Consider the following 24,717-nt stretch of genomic DNA (forward strand, 5'->3'; position numbering starts at 1 on the left):
GAGGCCTGTTCTGAGTGGAACCTGTCCTGTTAAACCGCTGTATGGTCTTGGCCACTGTGCTGCAGCTCAGTTTCAGGGTCTTGGCAATCTTCTTATAGCCTAGGCCATCTTTATGTAGAGCAACAATTCTTTTTTTCAAATCCTCAGAGAGTTCTTTGCCATGAGGTGCCATGTTGAACTTCCAGTGACCAGTATGATAGAGTGAGAGCGATAACACAAAACTTAACACACCTGAGACCTTGTAACACTAACGAGTCACATGACACCGGGGAGGGAAAATGGCTAATTGGGCCCAATTTGGAAATTTTCCCTTAGGGGTGTACTCACTTTTATTGCCAACGGTTTAGACATTAATGGCTGTGTGTTGAGTTATTTTGAGGGGACAGCAAATTGACACTGTTATACATGCTGTACACTCACTACTTTACATTGTAGCAAAGTGTAATTTCTTCAGTAATGTCACATGAAAAGATATAATAAAATATTTACAAAAATGTGAGGGGTGTACTCACTTTTGTAAAATACTGTATATATAAAATCCCTTAAAACAAGAATATGTGAATATTCAAATACTTAGGTGATATACAATCTCAATTTCAAGCGTGAAAAAAATGGCAAATCTTCTGCCAAACTCAAGGGCATCAAAGGGTTTTTGTGAAAATATCTACTCTCAGCATTACAAAAAAAAATAATTCAATCTATCACCAGCCTATGCATATATTAGATTGGATTTCCCAGTCTGGTGGCGATTGACTCCTTATCCCTCTCCAGTATCACAATATACAGTACATTAAATACAAAGAGAGAGAAAAAATGCGCCTCTAAGTGTAGACTGTATATAAAATTTATTCCAAAACACAGAGTAAAACTCACATGAAGGAAGTCAAAAGCAGGCACATCAGGAAAACTTCACACAGAAACATCCAGAGGCGTTGGAGCTTCATAAGCCCGTGCTGCAGCTGTCTCCGCTGCTCATGAGGCTGTTCCCGCTAGCTGGATAGTAGAGTAAAGGCAAGAGCCAGAAGCAAAGGCTGGAACGCAGCGCTAACAAATGTCACCACCATGCTTGCAACGTGTTTTGGAGCATGCGGATTCAGGAGATGGAGAAGATGCGCACGCCTTTCTCAAGCTCAGTAAATGCATCGCAAGCATGTCGTCTCCCGATGGCCAACTCAAAAGACACACCTGGCCAAGGTAATGGCAAAGAGAAAAGCCAAATTAAGCATCAGAGTAGACAAGGAAAGATCCTGGTTATGTTCAAAGGGGGGTCTCTGAAGAGCTGACAGAATCAGGTTGAGATCCCATGGTGACAGCAGAGATCAAACAAGGGGAACTGCGTGAGCCACTTCATGAACAAAAGTCACCAAAGAGTCAGTTTGAAGCCAATGGCCTGTGAAAAAGCTGGCCCTAATAGTGCTCAGCTCCAAGTGCTGATCTAGACCTGACTGGAGAAAAGGCAGGATATGTACAATTGAGTATTTTCTTGTATGAAACTTCCATGCTTCACATCAAGCGAATTACGCCGGTACAGTGATCAACTTCGAGAGAGGTAGACTTCCTTTGAGAACTGTAGGAATAATTGAGTTAGACAGACCCCTGCACTTTAACAGCCAAGTGACTCTGAAGTAGGATTGCTAAACTGAACCTTAGGACAGGTGGTCTGGGAGGACCAATGATGCATCTGCCAGTAGCTTGAGAAGGTCCAAGAACCATGGCTGTCTGGTCCATTTTGGTGTGATGAGAATAATCAGAATGGTCTCCATTCAGATCCTGCAGAGCAGGCAAGGAGGAACTTAAGAGGAGGAAAGGCATACATCAGCCAAAAATTATCCCATTGAGTTAAAAGGGCATCCAGTGCAATGGCCCAAGCATCCCTGGCCTTGGAGACACGCCTAGGCAGTTTTCTGTTGAATCTGGAGGGCAGGAAGCACACATCCAGTTTCCACAACTTCCAGGAAAAGTTCCTTAAACACCTATGGATGCAAAGACCATTTGCCATTGTCCAGACGCTATCAATATCAAGTCTAGGCGCCAACTCTCCACGGCAGGAATTTGGACGGCTGACAAGAGCTGGAACATGAAAGTTCCTCCCTGGTGGTTGAGGTAGGTCAATGCCATAACATTGTCCACCTGAATCCACATTGGATGACCCAGCAGCTAAGAGGTCCTGTGCAGATGGGACCCACAAATGGCCCTGCATTAAAAGCGTGTCTAGGAATCCTTGCCATAACGATAGCCTGGTGTCCATAGTTACTATCTTCCATGTCAGGAAAGGAAGAATTTTCCTGAATCCAAAGTTAGGCTGGAGAGGTGATGACATACACCATCTTGTTGAATCTACTGTAGGTGGAATTTTGTATCCACAGGAAAGAATTGAGGACCTTTAAAACCAGAAAGGGATGCATGCCCCAGTTGGCTTTTGAAACAGTGAACATTTTGGATTTGGAGGTCCACATACTTTTCTGGAAATGTAAGGAGGTTGAAGTGAGGATAGGAAATAGAAACTCAGAGACCACGCTCAGGAGTCTGAAATGTTCTAGGATGTGAAGGCCAGTAAAAAAGTGCTCTGAAAGGTCATTTTAAGGCGTTACCCTGGGGCTTAGAGACCTTACAGGTACAAGCCTTATGGTGGAGTGGGTGTACCAGCTCAATCCTGGACCTGGAGGCCTGAGAGAAACGAAGGAGCCCTTTTTAGAAACTAAAGTAGCTGGCTGTACACGGTACAAATTTTAACCCATTCCTAAGTAAATGGCCAAAATGTGCTCAGTGAGAGACCTTGTTGGCTGCCTCCTGTCTCACATCCCTTCACTGAAAAACTCAAGGAAATGGCCGGAAAAATGTCACCTACAATGTGACTGTATCCCGTCAGATGTAACTGCTGTTCTGACAGCCGGCTCCGCTGGCACAGTACACAGTGGAAGATTGGTCCCTCCCCTCCCCTATGTAGAGTGGATGGAGGAATACTCTCCATGCTATGTAGAGTGGATGGAGGAGTTATTTTTTTCTTTTCTTTAGCCTGGAGAGGGAACTAAGCTATCAGTAAATGGCTAGCCTTATTTGGATTTTGTTCAGGAAAACAGGGTTTTTGTCACTGATAATTTCCTTGATAAAGTCAAAGATGTGTTGAAGCATGCAAAACAGACTCTTCTTGCAAAGCTGTTCCACAACCCTATACTTAAACCAAAGGATTCTTTGCATGGAAACCGAAAAAATGGCTCATTTATAAAATCAGGCACAAGGTCCAGCAGCTCACCCACACAGTACAGTTGGGCTGTTAGCATGAGCTCCAGTGGGATATGAGAGGATAGAACTTAGATCGCAAATGATCTCTGCAGCCCAGACACTCAAGATTTGACAGATGGATGCAGCTGCAATAAAAGACTTTAGGGCAGGGCCCTTCAAAGCAATGACGGCCTTTGAAAAAGCCTTTAGGCATTTGTTCCGAGGGCCATTGAATGCCTAGGAACAGACCACTCTTTAATGAATCCCTCCTCAATGGGATACTGTTGAGCAAAGCACTTGGAAAGGGTAACAAGCCTTATCAGGAGTAGGTCAATCCTTGTACAGTTCTGACAGAATAACGAAGTGTAAAAAGAAAGCTTTAACTGACAAGGGACTTTTATGGGAATCAATGCTTATAGCCTTAGATGCGGTGTACTCTGAAGGTCTGGAAACACATGAACTGTGTCCAAGATCAAAATGGTGTCTGAGCTTAGAGGTGTTGTCCACAGACTCCTCTTGCACCATGTCATCCATGATGCCCTCTTCCCCATCCCTTATGGATTGTGCAGAAGCACACACTGACCCAGTGGAGAAGGAGAAGCTTGTGGCCCCTGTGTTGTGAAAACTGCAATCATAGCCGAGACCTTATCCATGAACTTCAACAGGGCACAGGAGAATTCTTCTCTGGACACAACAGAAGAGGGGGAAGGATCACCCAAAGAAGGTTATTCCAAGGAGGGAATGGACTCTAGCAGGAGACAGGGATCCAGGCTGTCAGTATTTTGCTGTTTTAGGGAGGAGCTACTAGCTCTTTCAATATTGTTAGTGGAAGCTAGTGTGGCCCACCGAAGTGCTAACTTTGAACTTTTGATTCCTGCAAGCTTGTGAGGAAATCCCTGCAGGGTACTCAAGAACCACTCGTTGAGCAGGTTAATGCCATCTGTGACCAGGTCACCTTGAGGCAGCTGCAAGGAAGAAATGTCTCAGGCCTTGTGGAAAGACAGCTACATATGGAGAGCTTCTGAAGGAGAAGAGAAGATGGACATTCACCACCAAAAATGACACCGCCCATTCTCCAGGAGGCAAGATACAGCCAAATGTTTCGCTGGCCCAAATAGAGTGTGAGACCGAATTCGAAAAGTATTGTGGCCCCAAAATTGTTGCAGCTGGGAGTGGCATGTACAACTGACTGTGCTAAGGTGTCTTAATGCCCAGAGGATGGCTGTGGTAGCACCAGGAAGGAACACCCCCAAGGAGGTGCATTACCTGTGGGGGATAAGCCTGCTCCCAGTAGTACATGGAAGGGAGTTTTGCAGCCATATGTAAAAGGAAAAGGATAACTCCTGGTAAATGTAAAAAGCAAAAAGGCACATATAAAGTTCAGACACAAACAATTGAAATGAGAATTGACTGCAAAAGCTAGGAGAAAAAAATTACACTCTGGTCACTGCAATAGTGCAGACAGATCTCTGAAAAACAAATCATTGAATCCCAGGAAAGCAGTTTTATCCGATAGCTCCCTGTGAGTTGGGCAAGTGATGCGATGTGTATTCTTCAGGTTGTACAGCAGTTCCATAGTGAAATTAAACCACAGTAGAGCAGGGAAAAAGCAGGTTTCTGTACCAGCCTTATCGAGGGAGATCCTTCTGGATAGCGGAGGTAATGCAAGGAAAAGTGTTTTGGAGGCCAACATGTTCTCTCAATCTTTAATAGGTGTGTAGGGAAGCTGTGGTTTTTACATGCTCAGCAGTGGGAGTAGAGGGAGGGGGGCTGCAAATATCTGGAAATTAGGGATGCACTGACAAGTTTTTTTTAAGACCGAGTACTGATAATTTTTCTCAAGTACTCACCAATACCAATTACCGATACCCATTTTGCCTTTGGAAGCATTTTTTTTTTTTTTTTACACATAATGCCCAAGCTATGTGCGGTCCAGTTTTGACAGTGGCATTTCAGCCCAGATCACAAGTACTTGTGCAAATGCTTAGTATCCGCACCGATATGGGTGTTGGAAACAGCAAAGTAACGTTTGTGCTCTGTTGAGAAAATAATTGTCTGATGGGGTACATTTTTCCAAGGTGATCCAAAAACATGGTAGTTCCATGGATAATGAAAGCACAGGCCTTGCCTCTAAGGCCGTTGAAGAATGATGTAGCACAGTTGGTATTGTTGATCTCTCTGACTAGGTGCTATTTTATTGCCCACATACAGGCTCGCCTAAAAATGTCAATGGGGAGAATATCTCTTCAAGGTGTCCTTTACTTGCCTTATGGTTGATGTTATACTTTGTGATGAAGTGGAGTTATTCAAAACTGGTTTTAAAGGCATTTCCCTCTTCATCCTCAGAATAAAATTTATGAACGATTTTTCATTATTCATTCTAATAGCCTTATTACGCCCTCTAGTTGTGTTTATCTCTACATCTCATCCAATTTTAGATATTTTATTTACTTTTTAGTAAAAAGTGTACTAAAGCGCTGATATGAACTAGTAAATAAATAAATACGTGACAAATACTAGAAGATGACCAAATAATATAGCTGCAATTATTGTGTATGTGAACTGATATCACACAAAAAGTGTTGTATATATTCAAAATGTATAATGCGCTAATATGAACCTCCCAATATAACACGGTGTGATCTCTTAATGATTAATCAGTGAATCATGTGCAAAATAATCAAAAAGAGCATGTTATAAATAACATAGCATCCTTCACCATAACAAAATCCTATAACTAAATATCAATGTGATAATAAATTATTGAACACAATTAAAAAGAGAAAATTAAGATAATATATATTAAATGTGATGAACCACAGTGCACAGTATCTGAATAGAACAGCATACTGCTGTGAAAAAATATAACGTCTTTGGTGATTTGATGAATATAGACATGTTTCAATGAGTAATCCCCAGTGATCGCTGGCTTGCTCATATATTCAGCTGCTCATTAGCATGGGCTGGCTTCTGGCTTTCAAAGAACTTCCGCAGTATGAAACAACAAAGAAAGACAGACCATTGCGCAGGCAGTGGGATATGTAATCCCTATATAATAAGGGTAAAAAATTTCACTCACACTTTTCAGCAGAATAAATCGCATATGATAAAGTCAATTGCCCACATCACTTCAAAATTTAATACTTTATACCAAGAAAATTCCCCCCCCCCCCTTTTCCGCTCAATCAGATCCTCACTGCTGCAGTGGAAAAAACACCATATCTCCCTACTAGGATGAATTGACTCAATTAAAATGACAATCCTCCCACAGCTCCTATACCTCTTCCAAACGTTGCCCATCCCAATTCCATACAAACACCTGAAGAAACTCCAATCTGAATTACTCCAATATGTCTGGAACTACAAGAGACACAGGATACCGAGCTCAGTGATGATGGCGTCACGTAATGAGGGAGGTTTAGCGTTCCCTAACATTATTAAATATTATCAAGCAGCTCAACTGCGAGCAGTTGCTTCATGGTCCACCCAAAAATCATACAACAAATGGACCGAAATTGAAAAAATATGGCTAGTCCCCATACACCCGAATAACCTACTATGGAGTGCGGGTGCGGACGTAGCTCCCGGTCGTCTGCTAGGACCCATGTCCCAATTGAGGCGGCTATGGCGTTCATTGGCATACACTCATGGACTGACATCAGAAAGGTCACTCCTGACCTCTTTTGTCTGTAACCCTAAGGTGCCAGATAGCCTCACTCACCAAATGTCACACCCCTGGACATCCCGGAATCTATTCCATTTCGGGAATTTGGTTGACCCCAGGACTCGCAAACTCTTAACAGTCTCTGACCTACAGACCAAACTTGAACTCCCTAAACAGGTATTCTATGGGTATCAACAAATCCGACACTACGCACTTTCTATAGCTCCCGACCTACAATTCCCCCCCCATCTCCATTTGAAACTATAATTTTAGCAGGTACAGCACAGAAGGGCCTCATATCAAGTATATATAAGATTTTGAATGTAGCCTTTATAGGAGAACGAGCCAAACATTCCTACATGATTAGATGGGAGAAGATCCTTAACGAGGAAATCCCCATAGCGCAATGGCAGACGATATGGTCTCAAGCTGCACAGAGCTCAATATGCACACTATACAAAGAGAATACCTATAAAATTCTCCTACTCTGGTACATGACCCCAGAGGTGATCCATGATATTTTCCCCAATAGTTCTGATAAATGTTGGAGATGTGGGGGGGGCAAAGGGCACTTTTCTCCACATATATTGGAGTTGCCCATTACTGGCTCCATACTGGGCTGCAGTTCAGCAGTTACTGGCTCACCTTCTGGAGACACATGTCCTGGAGACATGTCCAGGCGGCCCCAAAATTTTTCCTTTTAGGCTTATCGCCGCTAAAACTCACTAAACCACTTAGGAAGTTAGTACGCCATGTACTTACAGCAGCACGATGCCTTGTAGCGTTATACTGGAAACGCACCACTCCACCCTCGATGGAGGACCTATACACCAGAATCAAGGATGTAGAACTGATGGAGAAAATGACGGCCAGAATACAGGACAGATTGGAGGCACACAACAGGGTCTGGGAGCTATGGCATCTCCGGGAGGACCCACCATGATCAGGTACTATCCCCACTTGACTTCCCTACCCCCTCTACCCCCCTCTTTCTCTAATATTTCTCTCTATTCTTCAATACTGCACATTTTGGTGATTTCTTTAGTCACAGACTATAAGTTACAATTTATTAAAAGTACCAGCGATACCTGTGTGCCAATAGAACTGTTAAAAGATGGACACTAAAATATTACGGACACTTAGACATATCAAAATGTATGTAAGTAAATACTGCACATCAGGTATATCTATGGTAATCAAAACCTCTGTTTTATCATTTTTGTCTTACTGTATTGTACTGCGGATACGAATGATATCAATAAAATGTTATTTGGAAAAAAAAAATAATAATTTTGCGTACCCACCCAATTACCAGTTAGTAGCGCAGTGCTGAATAGCAAAATGCCCTGGTCATAAAGGGGGTAAAACCTTCCGGAGCTGAGGTGGTTAAAGTTTCCAGCCCCTCTCCTTTGCTCCCGCTACTGAGCATTTAAAAACCATAGATTCCCTGAACACCTATTAGGGTTGAGAAAGGAGGTTGGTCTCTGAAATGTGTTGTCTCGTGTTTCCAAAATATTACCCCTGCTACTCTGAAGGATCTCATTTCACATTCTCCCTGCTCCATTGCCTTCTAATTCTATCACAGGACTGCTGCACAGCCTGAAGGATACACATTGCATCACCAGCCCATACTGACAGCCCCACCAACCACAGGGAGCTGTCAGATAGCACTGCTCTCCTGAGTTTTACTGATTGTTTTTCAGAGAACTGTCAGTGCTTTTATAGTGACGGCAGTAAGTGTAATTTTTCCTCCTAGCTTTTGTATTCAATTTTCCATTGATTTTTTTTTACACCTGAATTATAGATGTACCTTTGCATTTTCCATTTATCTGATTGGACACTGGCAACCAATCTCCTAAAGGAAGCTGCATAACCCTACATCTCTGAATATGTGCCCCTATAAACACATGAGAAAATAAAATAATTGGTCCCAGGTGTCAATTATGCTAGATTATGCCAGTGGTTTCTCAACTGTCCAATTTATCAGCGTTTTCAGCCTCTTAACTCTGTCTATAAATATTTTCGCATTTAAATCAGTTTCTATTTATTTAATCCAAGAATGACGGAAATAATATATTACCTTAAGTGCAAAAAGGTCACTTTCCAAGCTATGACCTAATAATATAGTGTCACAGCTGAACATGCAGAGTAAAACTGCTTGAACATCTCGAAGAGTTATTCTTGTGTTTTCAAGATCTTCTTCAGTAACACCAGAAAACCTAAAAAATAAAATAAAAATTATACTAGGAATAGGTTTGAGAAAATCAGCTAATAAAAGACAAAAGAACAAAAAGTACCTATATTGGTCAATGCAACCCATACCCCAACTGCCGTACATCCACACAGCAAAATAATACTTCTGGCATAATTAAAAATAAAAATGACAAAAAGCAGTATAGCTATACTTATAAAGCTAAAATATAAAGAGAGTCCTGTGAGCCTCCACTAATCCAAAATGCCTTAACCACTTGAGCCCCGGACCATTATGCTGACTAAGGACCAGAGGTCTTTTTCCAATTTGGCACTGCGTCGCTTTAACTGCTAATTGCGCAGTCATGCAATGCTGTACCCAAACGAAATTTGCGTCCTTTTCTTCCCACAAATAGAGCTTTCTTTTGATGGTATTTGATCACCTCTGCGGTTTTTATTTTTTGCGCTATAAACGGAAAAAGACCGAAAATTTTGAAAAAAGTGATGTTTTCTACTTTTTGTTATAAAAAAAATCCAATAAACTAAATTTTAGTCATACATTTAGGCCAAAATGTATTCGGCCACATGTCTTTGGTAAAAAAAATGTCAATAAGTGTATATTTATTGGTTTGCGCAAAAAGTTATAGCGTCTACAAACTAGGGTACATTTTCTGTAATTTACACAGCTTTTAGTTTATGACTGCCTATGTCATTTCTTGAGGTGCTAAAATGGCAGGGCAGTACAAACCCCCCCCAAATGACCCCATTTTGGAAAGTAGACACCCCAAGGAAATTGCTGAGAGGCATGTTGAACCCATTGAACCCATTGAATATTTATTTTTTTTTGTTCCAAGTGATTGAATAATGACAAAAAAAAAAAATTTTTACAAAAAGTTGTCACTAAATGATATATTGCTCACACAGGCCATGGGCCTATGTGGAATTGCACCCCAAAATACACCGCCTTCAGGATTTCTAAGGGTGTAAATTTATGATTTCACTCTTCACTGCCTATCACAGTTTCGGAGGCCATGGAATGCCCAGGTGGCACAAAACCCCCCCAAATGACCCCATTTTGGAAAGTAGACACCCCAAGCTATTTGCTGAGAGGCATGGTGAGTATTTTGCAGCTCTCATTTGTTTTTGAAAATGAAGAAAGACAAGAAAAAACTTTTTTTTTTTTCTTTTTTCAATTTTCAAAACTTTGTGACAAAAAGTGAGGTCTGCACCTGGTTTTGTGCCACCTGGGCATTCCATGGCCTCCGAAACTGTGATAGGCAGTGAAGAGTGAAATCAAAAATTCACGCCCTTAGAAAGCCTGAAGGCGGTGCTTGGTTTTCGGGGTTCCGTACGCGGCTAGGCTCCCAAAAAGTCTCACACATGTGGTATCCCCGTACTCAGGAGAAGCAGCAGAATGTATTTTGGGGTGTAATTTCACATATTCCCATGGCATGTTTGAGCAATATATCATTTAGTGACAATTTTGTGCAAAAAAAAAAAAAAAATTTGTCTCTTTCCCGCAACTTGTGTCGCAATATAAAATATTCCATGGACTCGACATGTCTCTCAGCACATAGCTTGGGGTGTCTACTTTTCAAAATGGGGTCATTTGGGGGGGGGGGTTTGAACTGTCCTGGTATTTTATGCACAACATTTAGAAGCTTATGTCACACATCACCCACTCTTCTAACCACTTGAAGACAAAGCCCTTTCTGACACTTATTGTTTACATGAAAAAGTTTTTTTTTTTTGCAAGAAAATTACTTTGAACCCCCAAACATTATATATTTTTTTAAAGCAAATGCCCTACAGATTAAAATGGTGGGTGTTTCATTTTTTTTTTTTCCACACAGTATTTGCGCAGCGATTTTTCAAACGCATTTTTTGGGGAAAAAAACACACTTTTTTAAATTTTAATGCACTAAAACACACTATATTGCCCAAATGTTTGATGAAATAAAAAAGATGATCTTAGGCCGAGTACATGGATACCAAACATGACATGCTTTACAATTGCGCACAAACGTGCAGTGGCAACAAAATAAATACATTTTTAAAAGCCTTTAAAAGCCTTTACAGGTTACCACTTTAGATTTACAGAGGAGGTCTACTGCAAAAATTACTGCCCTCGATCTGACCTTCGCGGTGATACCTCCCATGCATGGTGCAATTGCTGTTTACGTTTGACGACAGACCGCCGCTTGCGTTCGCCTTAGCGCGAGAGCAGGGGGCGACAGGGGTGCTTTTTTTTTTTCTTTATTATTTTTTTGCTTTTTTATCTTATTTTTAAACTGTTCCTTTCATTTTTTTTTTTTTTGAATCATTTTTATTGTTATCTCGGGGAATGTAAATATCCCCTATGATAGCAATAGGTAGTGACAGGTACTCTTTTTTGAAAAAATTGGGGTCTATTAGACCCAAGATCTCTCCTCTGCCCTCAAAGCATCTGACCACACCAAGATCGGTGTGATAAAATGCTTCCCCAATTTCCCAATGGCGCTATTTACATCCGGCGAAATCTAAGTCATAAAATGCTCGTAGCTTCCGGTTTCTTAGGCCATAGAGATGTTTGGAGCCACTCTGGTCTCTGATCAGCTCTATGGTCAGCTGGCTGAATTACCGGCTGCATTTTCAGGTTCCCTGTTGAGAAAGGAGAGCCAGAGAAAAACACGGAAGACAGTGGGGGGGGGGCATTCCCTCCCACAGCTTGTAAAAGCAGTCTAGAGGCTAATTAGCCGCTAGGATTGCTTTTACATGAAAGCCGACCGCTGGCTGAAAAGAATGATACCAAGATGATACCTAAACCTGCAGGCATCATTCTGGTATAACCACTCAAAGTTGTGAATGGCGTACCTGAAGACAAAAAAATGGTTAACAATAAAGCACAGTCAACGGTAAAGTATAAAAAATTGTATACCTGAAAAGCAAACATGATAAAACATAACAATAAAACATTGCAGAATAGAATACAGTAAAAAAGAGCAGAACAATAGAGAGAATAGAGAGAGAGAGAACAATAAAACGACAACTATTTTTTTTTATTTTATATATATATATATATATATATATATATATATATATATATATATATATATATATATATATATATATATATATATATATATATTTTTTACACTTTTTTTGTAACTAACTTTTATAACGGTAACCGTTTCCAGCTTAGGGTCTCTCAAAATGCGATGGCATCTTGGGAGACCCTGTGAAAGTGTGTCCTAGTCTGTGGAATGCTGTACCCTACGCTAATACTCAACTAGTGCATAGTAGCGTTCAAAACATTCACCAATGCAAAGACCAGGATTGTCAGGACAGGAGGGACAATAATAGTGGGTGTCACGTCTATATCCGCGCTTGCTGCAGACACAACATCTTTTTTGGGGGGGTTCGTTGGGTAGGGGTACTCAGGAGGACATAAAGAAAATGCCTCTCATGCAGCCGACTGCATTTGGTTGGGGATGTGAATGGGGGAAGTACGGGCGCTGCAGAAGCGGTGGGTTCCCAATTAGGATTGGCGAATGCAGCAGGAAGGGCACTATGGGCACGACGGGCCTGTGTTTGTCTTTTTGGTGGCAGCGGGGCACTACTTGTGCTTGCCACCTCACCAGCTTGAACTGCACTTATGGGACTCGCCACGTCACCAAGTGTTACTGCAGTGCTGGTTTGACTACGACCGGGGTGTACTAGGCCGCTGGTGCTTGCCAGTTCACCAAAACGCTACCAAAAAAACTGTTAGCGATCGCAGGGATCAGGCCTGACTCTGCGAACACTGCAGTTATGCGTTTAGTCTTTTGTAAGTGACAGTGATCGATCGATACTGCACTTGGGTGGGCTGGGCCGGGCGGAGGGGCAAAACGCAGGTGCTAGCAGGTATCTGGGCTGATCCCGCTAACACTGCGTTTTTGGGAACCCTAAACTGCTGGGGACGCTAGTATAGATCTGATCGGATCAGATATTGATCCGTACAGATACTATACCACTAAGGGAGGCGTATGCTGCGTGCGTGGGTGTTAGCGCTACTGGCGCTAACCTGACGCTGCCTGGGGCTGGTGCTTGCCAGTTCACCAAAATACTACAAAAAAAACTGTTAGCGATCGCAGGGATCAGGCCTGACTCTGCGAACGCTGCAGTTATGCATTTAGTGTTTTGTAAGTGTCAGTGATCGATCGATACTGCACTTGGGTGGGCTGGGCTGGGCCGGGCGGAGGGGCAAAATGCAGGTGCTACCAGGTATCTGGGCTGATCCTGCTAACACTGCGTTTTTGGGAACCCTAAACTGCTGGGGACGCTAGTATAGATCTGATCGGATCAGATATTGATCCGTACAGATACTATACCACTAAGGGAGTCGTATGCTGCGTGCGTGGGTGTTAGCGCTACTGGCGCTAACCTGACGCTGCCTGGGGCTGGTGCTTGCCAGTTCACCAAAATACTACCAAAAAAACTGTTAGCGATCGCAGGGATCAGGCCTGACTCTGCGAACGCTGCAGTTATGCGTTTAGTGTTTTGTAAGTGACAGTGATCGATCGATACTGCACTTGGGTGGGCTGGGCGGAGGGGCAAAAAGCAGGTGCTAGCAGGTATCTGGGCTGATCCCGCTAACACTGCGTTTTTGGGAACCCTAAACTGCTGGGCACGCTAGTATAGATCTGATCGGATAAGATATTGATGCGATCAGATACTATACCACTAAGGGAGGCGTATGCTGCGTGCGTGGGTGTTAGCGGTACTGGCGCTAATCTGACGCTGCCTGGGGCGACGCATATCACCGCCGGGCGATCAGGGGGCTAAACCTTTATTCGGTAATAAACGGCGGGTGCCCTGAAACTATAAAAAATAAACGAACTAACCAGCGTCACCCGTAACACTTATACGGTGATCAGTGGTGAAAGGGTTAACTAGGGGGCCATCAAGGGGTTAAAACATTTATTCGGTAGTATATGGGGGTCCCTGACGCTATAAAACGCTGACGGCGAACCTCAATATTTACGTCCTAACTAGCGTCACCAGCGACACTAATACAGCGAAAAATGATCGCTTAGCGACACTGGTGACAGGGGGTGATCAAGGGGTTAAAACTTTATTAGGGGGGGTTAGGGGGGTACCCTAGACCTAAAGGGGGGTAACAGTAACTGTCCCAACACTGTAACTGTCACAAACTGACACCAATGCAGTAATCAGAAAAAAAAAAAAAAAAAAAAAACTGCTTGGTTTTTGATTGGGGGGGATCGGGGGGCGATCGGGGTGTTTTGTGTGCCTGGCATGTTCTACTGTGTGTGTGTAGTGTTGTGCACTCACAGTGAAGTCTTCTCTCCTCGGGCCGGAACGGAAATTACCGAGCTGAGGAGAGATGACATAATTTCCTTTGCTGCTGTTTAGCATACAGCAGCAAAGGAATGATTCGATTGGCCGGCGGCGATCGCGAGGGGTGGGGCCACGAACGGATGGCCTCCCCCTCACCTCCGATCGCCGTGGGACAAAACACGACTGCCTCGGGCACCGGGGGGGTCCGATCGGACCCCCCACCCGCGGAAGGCAAATCACGTACATGTACGTGATTTTGCCTGTCCGTGCCACCTTGCCGACGTACATCGGCGTGAGGCGGTCGTCAAGTGGTTAATTATCAAAAATCAGCTGCAAGCGTTAAACATGCCTCATATATCATGCAAATATGGATAAATAAATATATACGCTGCGCTTCCCAAAGTCATACACAATACCAGTGTAAAAAGAAACATATAAAAACATCCAATAGTGAAAAAAAACGTCTTTCCTAACAGTGGAAAGTGACAACAGTGCAATAAATGAACACGTATATTAAAAATAAATATAAATATTACACATATATTAAAAATAAAAGATGTGTATATAAAAGCATAAACAATGATGATAATAGATATAAAGTGGGAATTGCACCTCTTTGTACAGTAGCACTTTATATCTATTGTCATCATTGTTTATGCTTTTATATACACATCTTTTATTTTTAATACATGTGTTCATTTACTGCACTATTGTCACTTTCCACTGTTAGGAAAGATGTTTTTTGTTCACTATTGGAGGTTTTTTATATGTTTCATTTTACACTGGTAGTGTGTATGACTTTGGAAAGCGCAGTGTATATATTTATATAGCTATACTTATACTTTCATTTTGCCAGCCTTCAACATATCTTTCATTAATTTTGAAACTTGAATATATTATACATACTGTACGTACAGTGTCAATAAAGAGCATTCATATTTTATTGTGATTGAAAATCTGTGGATATTATTTATTCCTGATCAACATAAATATAATCTTTAAAGTAAAAACAAATCTATGCGATTTAAATGATTTACAATAAAAAACACAAAATAACTGATTGCATAAGACAGGCCTTGCCCATCTGGACACGGCTGTTTTCCCCATCTCTCTTTTCCAAACTGCTCCAGCTCTTTCAAGTCGATGAGAATGTTTATTGAACAGCCTTTTTGAGATCCAACCATACATTTTTCACTGAACTGAGATCTAGACCCTGACCTGGACACCATCAAGTCTTGTTTTTAACATTGTTTTTTACTTTAGGCTATATGCCTGGGGTCACCGTCTTGCTGAAAGATAAATTTTTTGCCCCAAAGCTCAGGCTTGTAGCAGACTGCTACAGGGAAGCATCCCCGCCATGCTTCACAAAGGGGATAGTGTGATTATGTAAGATAATGAGCAGAGTTTGGCTTACATGAAATAAGACATTTAGCCTAATTGCCAAAAGCCTCAACACCATGAACTTGGCCCAACTGACTTCATATATCACTAGCGGCTTCCATTTCAATAGCAGAGTGCTCCCCGCACTTGCTGTCACACACAGCCCCGCCCCCTGGTCCCAGGACTTTGATAGACAGATCACCCGGGACGAGTGACGTGTATCAAAGTTCCCTGGCCAGGGGGTGGGGCTGGGGCTGTATGATGCCGAGTGGCGGGAACACACTGCTATTGAAATGAAAGCTGCTCCAGTGATGTTCCTCGGCGCTCTGATCATACGGCCGGCAATCCTCTTCCTCTCCTCTGTTCCCCTGCATGGTGGACAAGGTGAGGCTGCATTGATGAGCACAGGTGAGGCTGAACTGATGAGCACAGATAAAGTTGTTGTTAAATATTTATTTTTATAACTTAATCCTGCATAAAACATTTAAGTGTCATTTCATGAGATAATTTATGAGGGTGTGTTTAGGGGTGGAATTAGGGGTGGGGTTGGGTGGGGCAACTGGTGGCGAATTAGCCTGTCAGTGCTCAGACCACACGCTGCACACTGCATCAAATTTGTCTGCATGGCTATCATCCCAGAAGGAAGCCTCTTCTCAAGATGATGCACAAAAAAAAGCCAGCAAACAGTTTGCTGAAAACAAGCAGACTAAGGACATGGATTACTGGAACCATGTCCTGTGGTCTGATGAGACCAAGATAAACTGATTTGGTTCAGATGGTATCAAGCGTGTGTGGCGGAAACCAGGTGAGGAGTACAAAGACAAGTGTGTCTTGCCTACAGTCAAGCATGGTGGTGGGAGTGTCATGGTCTGGGGCTGCATGAGTGCTGCCGGCACTGGGGAGCTACAGTTCTTTGAGGGAACCATGAATGCCAACATGTACTGTGACATACTGAAGCAGAGCATGATCCCCTACCTTCGGAGACTGGGCCGCAGGGCAGTATTCCCACATGATAACAACCCCAAACACACCTCCAAGATGACCACTGCCTTGCTAAAAAAGCTGAGGGTAAAGGGTGATGGAAGAGGACTCCAGTGGCAACCTGTGAAGCTCTGATGAACTCCATGCCCAAGGAGGTTAAGTGCTGGAAAATAATGGTGGCCACACAAAATATTGACACTTTGGGCCCAATTTGGACATTTTCACTTAGGGGTGTACTTACTTTTGTTGCCAGTGGTTTAGACATTAATGGCTGTGCATTGAATTATTTTGAGGGGACAGCAAATGTACACTGTTATACAAACTGTACACTCACTACTTTACACTGTAGCAAAGTGTAATTTCTTCAGTGTTGTCACATGAAAAGATATAAGAAAATATTCACAAAAATGTGAGGGGTGTACTCACTTTTGTGAGATATATATACCGTATTTATCGGCGTATAACACGCACTTTTTCCCCCTTAAAATCAGGGGAAAATTGTGGGTGCGTGCTATACGCCAATCCCCGCTGATTGTGAGCGGAGCGAGCGCCAGTGATATACACATAACCGAGTGTACTCGGCTATTCTCAGCTCTACTCACAGTCAGGGGCGGGAGTGCGAGAGGAGCCGAAACTAACCGATTACACTCGGCTATGTGTCTGCGCAGCTCATTCCTCTCCTCTCCTCTCCTCTCGTAATCAGTGGAGATGGGTGGGACTGCGAGAGGAGCCGAATACACTCAGCTTTATGTATCTCGCCGGCACTCGCTTCTCTCCGCTTACAGTCAGCGGAGATCGACGCCAAATTTAAATAATAAGCGGCTGGGCAATGCTGCAAAGAGACTGGCAAGGCTGCAGAGGCACTGGGCAAGGCTGCAGAGGCACTGGGCAAGGCTGCAGAGGCACTGGGCAAGGCTGCAGAGGCACTGGGCAAGGCTGCAGATGGACACAGATTTCCTGACTGCTTAATAAACTTTCAGAGGCCCTGAAGTGCCAGGACAACTAAAACACCTGCAAATTTACCCTATTTCGGAAAGCAGACACAAGGCATTTTCTAAAAGACATGGTCAGTCTGTAAAAGATTTCATTTTTTGACAAACGTTTTTGGAAAATGAAAAAAGAAAATTGCTTTTTATCCAGCAAAGTTGTCAATTTAACATGATATTTCCCACAACCAGAATAGGTTCACTTAGAATTACATCTTACATCTCAAACACAGTCTACTACACTTCCTGGGTATGGGAATACCACATAAAATACACATCTAATTTCCTGACTATCTCATTTTCAGAGGCCCTGAAGTGCCAGGACAGTAGAATAGCTCCAAAAAAGGTGAAAAATTCAACACTGACATTGGCTACGATCAGCAACACTGAAAACACTTGTGTTGGCTATGATCAGTAAACTAAAAGTGCACTGGAATCAAATGTATTGTGGTAATATGATCAGGCAGGGCTCTGTCGCTTTAAACTATCTACTAAATGCAGCGAAATCCTGCATCCCCTTGTTTTGGAAACAACAAAACCCACTGCCCGCTGCGACTTGGCTAGGGAAAGTATGATCACAGGCATTGTTTACAGCTGTGACCACTGCAATTGGTCACAGAGATCACAAGGTACAGGGTCAATCTTATTAGCTCTGTACTTCTTGCCTGTGATCTGTACTATCCAATCACAGTGCGATCACAAGACTGTGTGCACACAAGTGCAGTTCTGAGAGGATGTAAATCCACTCAGAACAGCAAGTGAACCTAACAGCCATTTAATAACAACGGCCAGTCCTAAAGTGATTAACAGAAAAGTATGGCCAAAATTATTTGATATGCGCTAGGCCCTGGAAGTATTCGGACAATATTTTCGGAAACCACCCAGCTGCCTGAAAGCTGGCGCCACCTTTTAGCGTGCAACTGAAGGTCAGAGCAAGTCGTGCCGTCTCCCTGCCCAGCAGGAGGGGCCAAATGGAAAACGGTGACTGACAGTCACTGCTCTCTATTTAGAGCAGAGTGAGAACTAAGCGATCATGGGTCATGTGATCACCTAGTTCTCAATCTTAGAGCTAGCGTTGGATAGCTGCCACATCACACAGGTGCTGTAGGATGGAAGGGAGCATGTATCCTTTAAGTGTTCTTTTGTCCCCATGGTACAGATGATACCAGAACATTGGTTCACCAATTTTAAGATACACGTTTATTTATACTGCAATCACTTGAACCCTCCTATAATCATTTAACCAATGGTGTTACTTTGAAAAGAATTGGCTAAACAAGTAACTTATAGTGCCTTGAAAAAATATTCCTACCCCTTGGAATTATCCACATTTTGTCTTGTTTACAAACAAAAACGTAATGTGCTTTATTGGGATTTTATGTGATAGACCAGCGCAAAGTGAAATGATAAATGGTTTTCAAAATTTTTTTACAAATAAATATCTGAAAAGCGTGGCGTGCATTTGTATTCAGCCCCCCCCCCCCCCAGAGTCAATACTTTGTAGAACCACCTTTCGCTGCAATTACAGCTGCAAGTCTTTTTGGATATGTCTCTACCAGCTTTGCACATCTAGAGTGTGAAATGTTTGCCCATTCTTCTTTGAAAAATAGCTCAAGCTCTGTCAGATTGGATGGAGAGTGTGTGAACAGCAATTTTCTTTTTAAATCAGATAATTTTTATTGAAAAAGAAAAAATTTCTTTGTTACAAAACAAACATTCGACAAGATGCAAACATATCTGTAGTCGTATCAGTCAGGCGTTGTAATATAGCATCATGTACTAAAGCAGTGCCCATCAAACAGAATAAAATATTGTCTGATAATCTTGACAAACTGTCCTGAGTATTATTGTGCATTACACATTGTGGCCTCTGCTTATCCTTTACCTCATCTCTGTTCTCATGGAGGCCTAGAGAGCAGGCCAAGGGAGGCTCCCACCCCTAGAAATGGGGTGTGTTAAAACTATGGGCGCAAATAGAACAGAATCAAACCACTGTCCCTCTGCAAGGGGCACTATGGTGTTACAACTCATTACCCCCAGAACTAAAATCTCATCCCCTGATAGGAAACACACTGCGGCAATGCTCACAAGCTACCTTCTCCACGTCTCTGATAACAAAAGAATCACCACTGACACCGATTCTCGGACATCCTGGTTTTCCTCCAGGACTGTCGCCAACATCATTCAAAACATTATGGCACACTACATGCGAGCACGCATCCAAATTTGTCATTGAGGGAAGATGGCCCACCATCCCAGTACTGGGGGATCCCATGGGCCCCTTCCAGCTACAGTTCTGGGGTGCAGCACAAATACACCAGTTCCTACATTCCATACCCAACCCCCAGAAATTTAGTCAACAGTTAACCACCTTTGAGGAATATTGCACTGGAGTTGACTCACTGCCTAGGGTCCTTACCAAAACATATGAACTTCTTAATACCTCTCCGGAACAATCACAACTTCCCTCTCTCACAAAATGGGAAACGGATCTTCATCGCACCTTTACAACATGCACTAAAATCCAAGAGACGAACTTCAAAATACTAACAAGATGGTATTTGATGCCTAGCTGACTACACGCCATCTTTCCAGATACGTCAGCTTATTGTTCGAGATGCCAAAAAGAAATAGGGACAATCCTACATATTTTCTGGGACTGCCCTAAATTAAAGGAGTTTTGACATTTGTCCGCATCATTTTCCAAAAATTCACAGACGTTCAAATCCCCAATGACCCGGCATTCTTCTTACTACACGTATCAAAAATGCCTAGAGTCTATTAAAAAATCCATCTTACGCCATCTACTAAATGCAGCGAAATCCTGCATCCCCTTGTTTTGGAAACAACAAAACCCACCGCCCGCTGCGACTTGGCTAGGGAAAGTGGAAGATATCAGGAAAATGGAAGATCTGATTCTTACATCACAAAACAGACAAGAGGTTTACAAAAAAACCTGGAGTTTATGGAATATGTTCATATTCTCAGAGGAAGGGAAAGCCCTCTATGGGACATAAGCCCCCCTAACTGGTCACAGGTGACAAACACTGGAGCCCTGAGCCATAGCCATACCTACCCTCCACTCCCCCTACCTTCCCGCCCCCCTCCAATTCCCATCTTCTCTCTCCCCTCCCCCCTCTTAACCCGCACTTTTTTTCTCTCTCTAGCTACTCTGACTTTTACATTCCCTCCTTTCCCTTTATAAACGTTTCTTCCTCCTCCTTAAAAGAAAGCGACGAAACAAGAATGGACAGCCCTATTACCTTGCCAATAACATTACACGATTTTTATGTTTTTATGGAATAAAAGAAGATATGATAAGACACAGACTGAGATTTTATATGAGAGAATGTACGTTTATGTAATGGAATACGTTGGATTATATCCCCAACTGACAGAAGATGCTGACATGAGGCTGCGACCTCGTCTGTATATATGCTGTTACTGTTTTACCTGGGTTCTGCCCACTGATGAAAGCTAATAAAAATTTATATTTGAAAAAAAATAAAATGAATAAAAAAAAGAAATGTGGTGTGATCCAAAAAAGACCAACATGTACCTAAAACAGGCACTTAAAAATAAAATTAGAAAACAAAAACAAGAGCTGAACAACTAGACAATTTACCTCTGCAAGTCAGATTACCACTATACCATATTTTCAAGTCTTGCCACAGATTATTAATTGAATTTAGGTCTGGACTTTGACCATTCTAACACATGACTATGCTTCGATCTAAACCATTCCATTTATAGCTCTGGCTGTATGTTTAGGATTGCTGTCCTGCTGCAAGGTGAACCTCCACCCCAGTCTCAAGTCTGTTGTAGACTCACAGGTTTTCTTCTAAGATTGCCCTGTATTTGGCTCCATCCATCTTCCCATCGACTCTGACCAGCTTCCCTGTCCCTGCTGAAAAAAAGCATCCCCACAACATGATGCTGCCACCACCATGTTTCACGGTGGGGATGGTGTATTCAGAGTGATGTGCAGTGTAAAGCCTCATACACATGATCAGATTTTTGGCCAACAAAGCGTCAGACTTTTGCCAGAAGGGCGTGTGCCAGGAACTTGTCTTGCATACAAACGGTACACAATTGTCGGCCAACAAACACGAACATAGGGACATACTACGTGGAATTTCAGCTCTTGAGCGCCACCCTTTGGGCACCTTCTGCTAATGTCATGTTTGGTGAGCATTGATTCCAAGCATGTGTGTTTGTACTTTGGACTTTTGTGTGACGGACTTGTGTACACATGATAGGAAAATCTGACGACAGAACGTTGTCGGACGAAAATTTACTAGCCTGCCATCCAACATTTGTTGGCAGAAAGTTGGACAACGGTTGTCTGATGGAGTGTACTAACGGTCGGATTTTAGGCAAAGAGTCTGTCATCACACAATTCCCTGCTAAAAATCCGATCGTGTGTACAAGGCTTTAGTTTTCCGCCACACATAGCATTTTGCTTTTAGGCCAAAAAGTTCACTTTTGGTCTCATCTGAACAGAGCACCTTCTTCCACATGTTTGCTGCTTCTCAAACTGCAAACGGGACTTATGGCTTTCTTTCAAAAATGGCTTTCTTCTTGCCACTCTTCCATAAAGGCCAGATTGTGAAGCGCACGACTAATAGTTGTCAAATGGACAGATTCTCCTACCTGAGCTGTGGTCTCTGCTGCTCCTCCAGAGTTACTATGGGCCTCTTGGCTGCTTCTCTGATCAATGCTCTCCTTGCCCAGCCTGTCAGTTTAGGTGGACAGCCATGTCTTGGTAGGTTTGCAGTTATGCCATACTCTTTCCATTTTCGGATGATGGATTGAACAGTGCTCTGCGAGACGTTCAAAGCTTAGGATTGTTTTATATAACCTAACCCTGCTTTAAACTTCTCCACAACTCTATCAATGACCTGTCTGGTGTGTTCCTTGGCCTTCATGATGCTGTTTGTTCACTAAGGTTCTCTAACAAACCTCTGAGGGCTTCACAGAACAACTGTATTTATACTGAGATTAAATTACACACAGGTGGACTCAATTAGATGACTTCTGAAGGCAATTGGTTCCACTAGATTTTAGTTAGGGGTTTTAGAGTAAAGGGGGCTGAATACAAATGCACGCTGCACCTTTCAGATATTTGTAAAAAATATTTAAAACCATTTTTCATTTTCCTTCCACTTCACAATTATGTGCAACTTTGTGTCTCTATCACATAAAATCCCAATAAGCCCCCATTCACATCGGGGAGATTTGACATGTCAAATTGCATGCCAAATTGCAGCCTATTGCCAGCAACGTCCAAATTGGTGCAACGCCGACTTTGCGGAACCACACTGATTTCCAAGCGTAGTTCCTGCACTACTTTTGGTGACTTCGGGGGCATGAACCTACACAGATGTCTTTCAATTTGCCCCCGAACTCGTAATGAAATGTGGGTTTAAAATCGTGCGAGTTCAGCTAAACTCGCACAATTTCAAACCTGCCTCCAATGTGCACGTACCCCAAAATACATTTAGGTTTTGGTTGTACCATGACTAAATGTGGAACATTTCAAGGGGTATGAATACTTTTTCAAAGCACTGTAAGTGTGCCATATTAAAAACTGAGTGTATTGCTTTTGTTTTCGTGTTTTTTTTCCATTGTATTTAAATTTACATGACTTTGAAGGTATACGTTTTCACTTTGACAAAGTATTTTTGAACATCAATGTACACAAAATAGCAATACACTAATTCAATGTTCTATGACAATAGAACAATTCCAAGAGGGAGAATACTTTCTAAAGGCACAGTATGTACAGTATATGCATACATATCCACGATCTGCTGCAGTTAAAGCATATCATCACATGTTAACATGCATTGCACGAAGGCCATTCCATTTAATGAGCTAGCAATACAACACAAAGGGCCTAAAATCATACAGTTACTTCTTTTGGTAATGTAGCAGCAGTGTGTTTTAGTGTAAAGCACTGAAGAGTAGGTGTGTTTTCTTGAAAATATACATACACAAAAACACACAAAAAGCAAAGAGAGGCACTTGCAGAACATCTATTTTTTTAGAAAACAATGAAAAACAAGGCTCCTCAATGAAACATATTATACAGAAGTGAACAGTAAACATGGTTGATATCTTCTCTTAAGCTGTCCATTGTTATGAGGGCATATTGGAATGGTTGTGTATGTTATTCAAGTGGTGGGTCTTGATTGTGGTGGTTCGGATATTTTTATATATTGTATTCAGCTGTAGTGCCGCACTGCCCTGAGGAAGAGGAGATAAGCTGTTTCCCTTTAAAACATTGTCCTACTAATAAGTGTTTGCTTCCTCACTTCTTCACAAGTGCCTTTGTTCTCTGCTGCAGTTGTACCCCTGTGAATACACCAATGCGCTCTACTTTTACTGTAACAGCAACTCTTTGCTCATACTCATTTTCGCTCACATATGTTTAATCAAAATAGAAAGTTTATGCAATGAAAAACTATAAGCGGTTTCACCTGGTGTTATAGTCCACTATTTTGTTGTCTGGTTGCACAAAAGTGTCATACACCACCTTCAGTTGCGAGTTTATGACAGTAACACGTGTTAGCTCCAATCCTTTAGTGGTGTAACACTGTAGAAAAAAATGAAATCAGATAATTATGAAAAAAGAAAATGCTGAAAACAATTTTTTAATATCAGTACTTCAGGGCAATAAAATTGCTTGTTTTGTCTAGGGATAAAGGAATATGTAGAAATATGGTACTTGCCTTATTCCTGGTTTCCCTGACAGCCGATGCCCTTACCTACATTCCTACGCTCAGAGATGTGTAGGTAGAGCCCTCAATGTCTTTGTATACAATGAAGGACCAATGGTCTTGCACTGTACGTGATGAATTTAGAGGGGTTCGACCAGTCAAGCTTGGAAAGAAATGGCTTTAACCACTTGCCTACCAGGCCAATTCTGACATTTCTCTCCTACATGTAAAAATCATATTTTTTTGCTAGAAAATT

At 42.3% G+C, this 24,717-nt stretch overlaps 1 protein-coding gene across 2 annotated transcripts in view; it reads right to left on the reverse strand.

The window, feature by feature from the left end:
- Nucleotides 1–24,717, reverse strand: part of REXO1 (RNA exonuclease 1 homolog) — a 313,808-nt gene that overhangs the window by 46,793 nt on the left and 242,298 nt on the right. For both annotated transcript variants that reach the window (XM_073595259.1, XM_073595251.1), the window contains exons 13-14: nucleotides 24,222–24,337; nucleotides 8,967–9,105 (exon numbers count right to left, since the gene is read on the reverse strand). In XM_073595259.1, the coding sequence (XP_073451360.1) occupies nucleotides 8,967–9,105; nucleotides 24,222–24,337 (255 nt within the window). The remainder of the gene's footprint in view (nucleotides 1–8,966; nucleotides 9,106–24,221; nucleotides 24,338–24,717) is intronic.

The sequence above is a fragment of the Aquarana catesbeiana genome, linkage group LG01, assembly GCF_042186555.1.
Source record: "Aquarana catesbeiana isolate 2022-GZ linkage group LG01, ASM4218655v1, whole genome shotgun sequence".
Taxonomy (NCBI): Eukaryota; Metazoa; Chordata; class Amphibia; order Anura; family Ranidae; genus Aquarana; species Aquarana catesbeiana.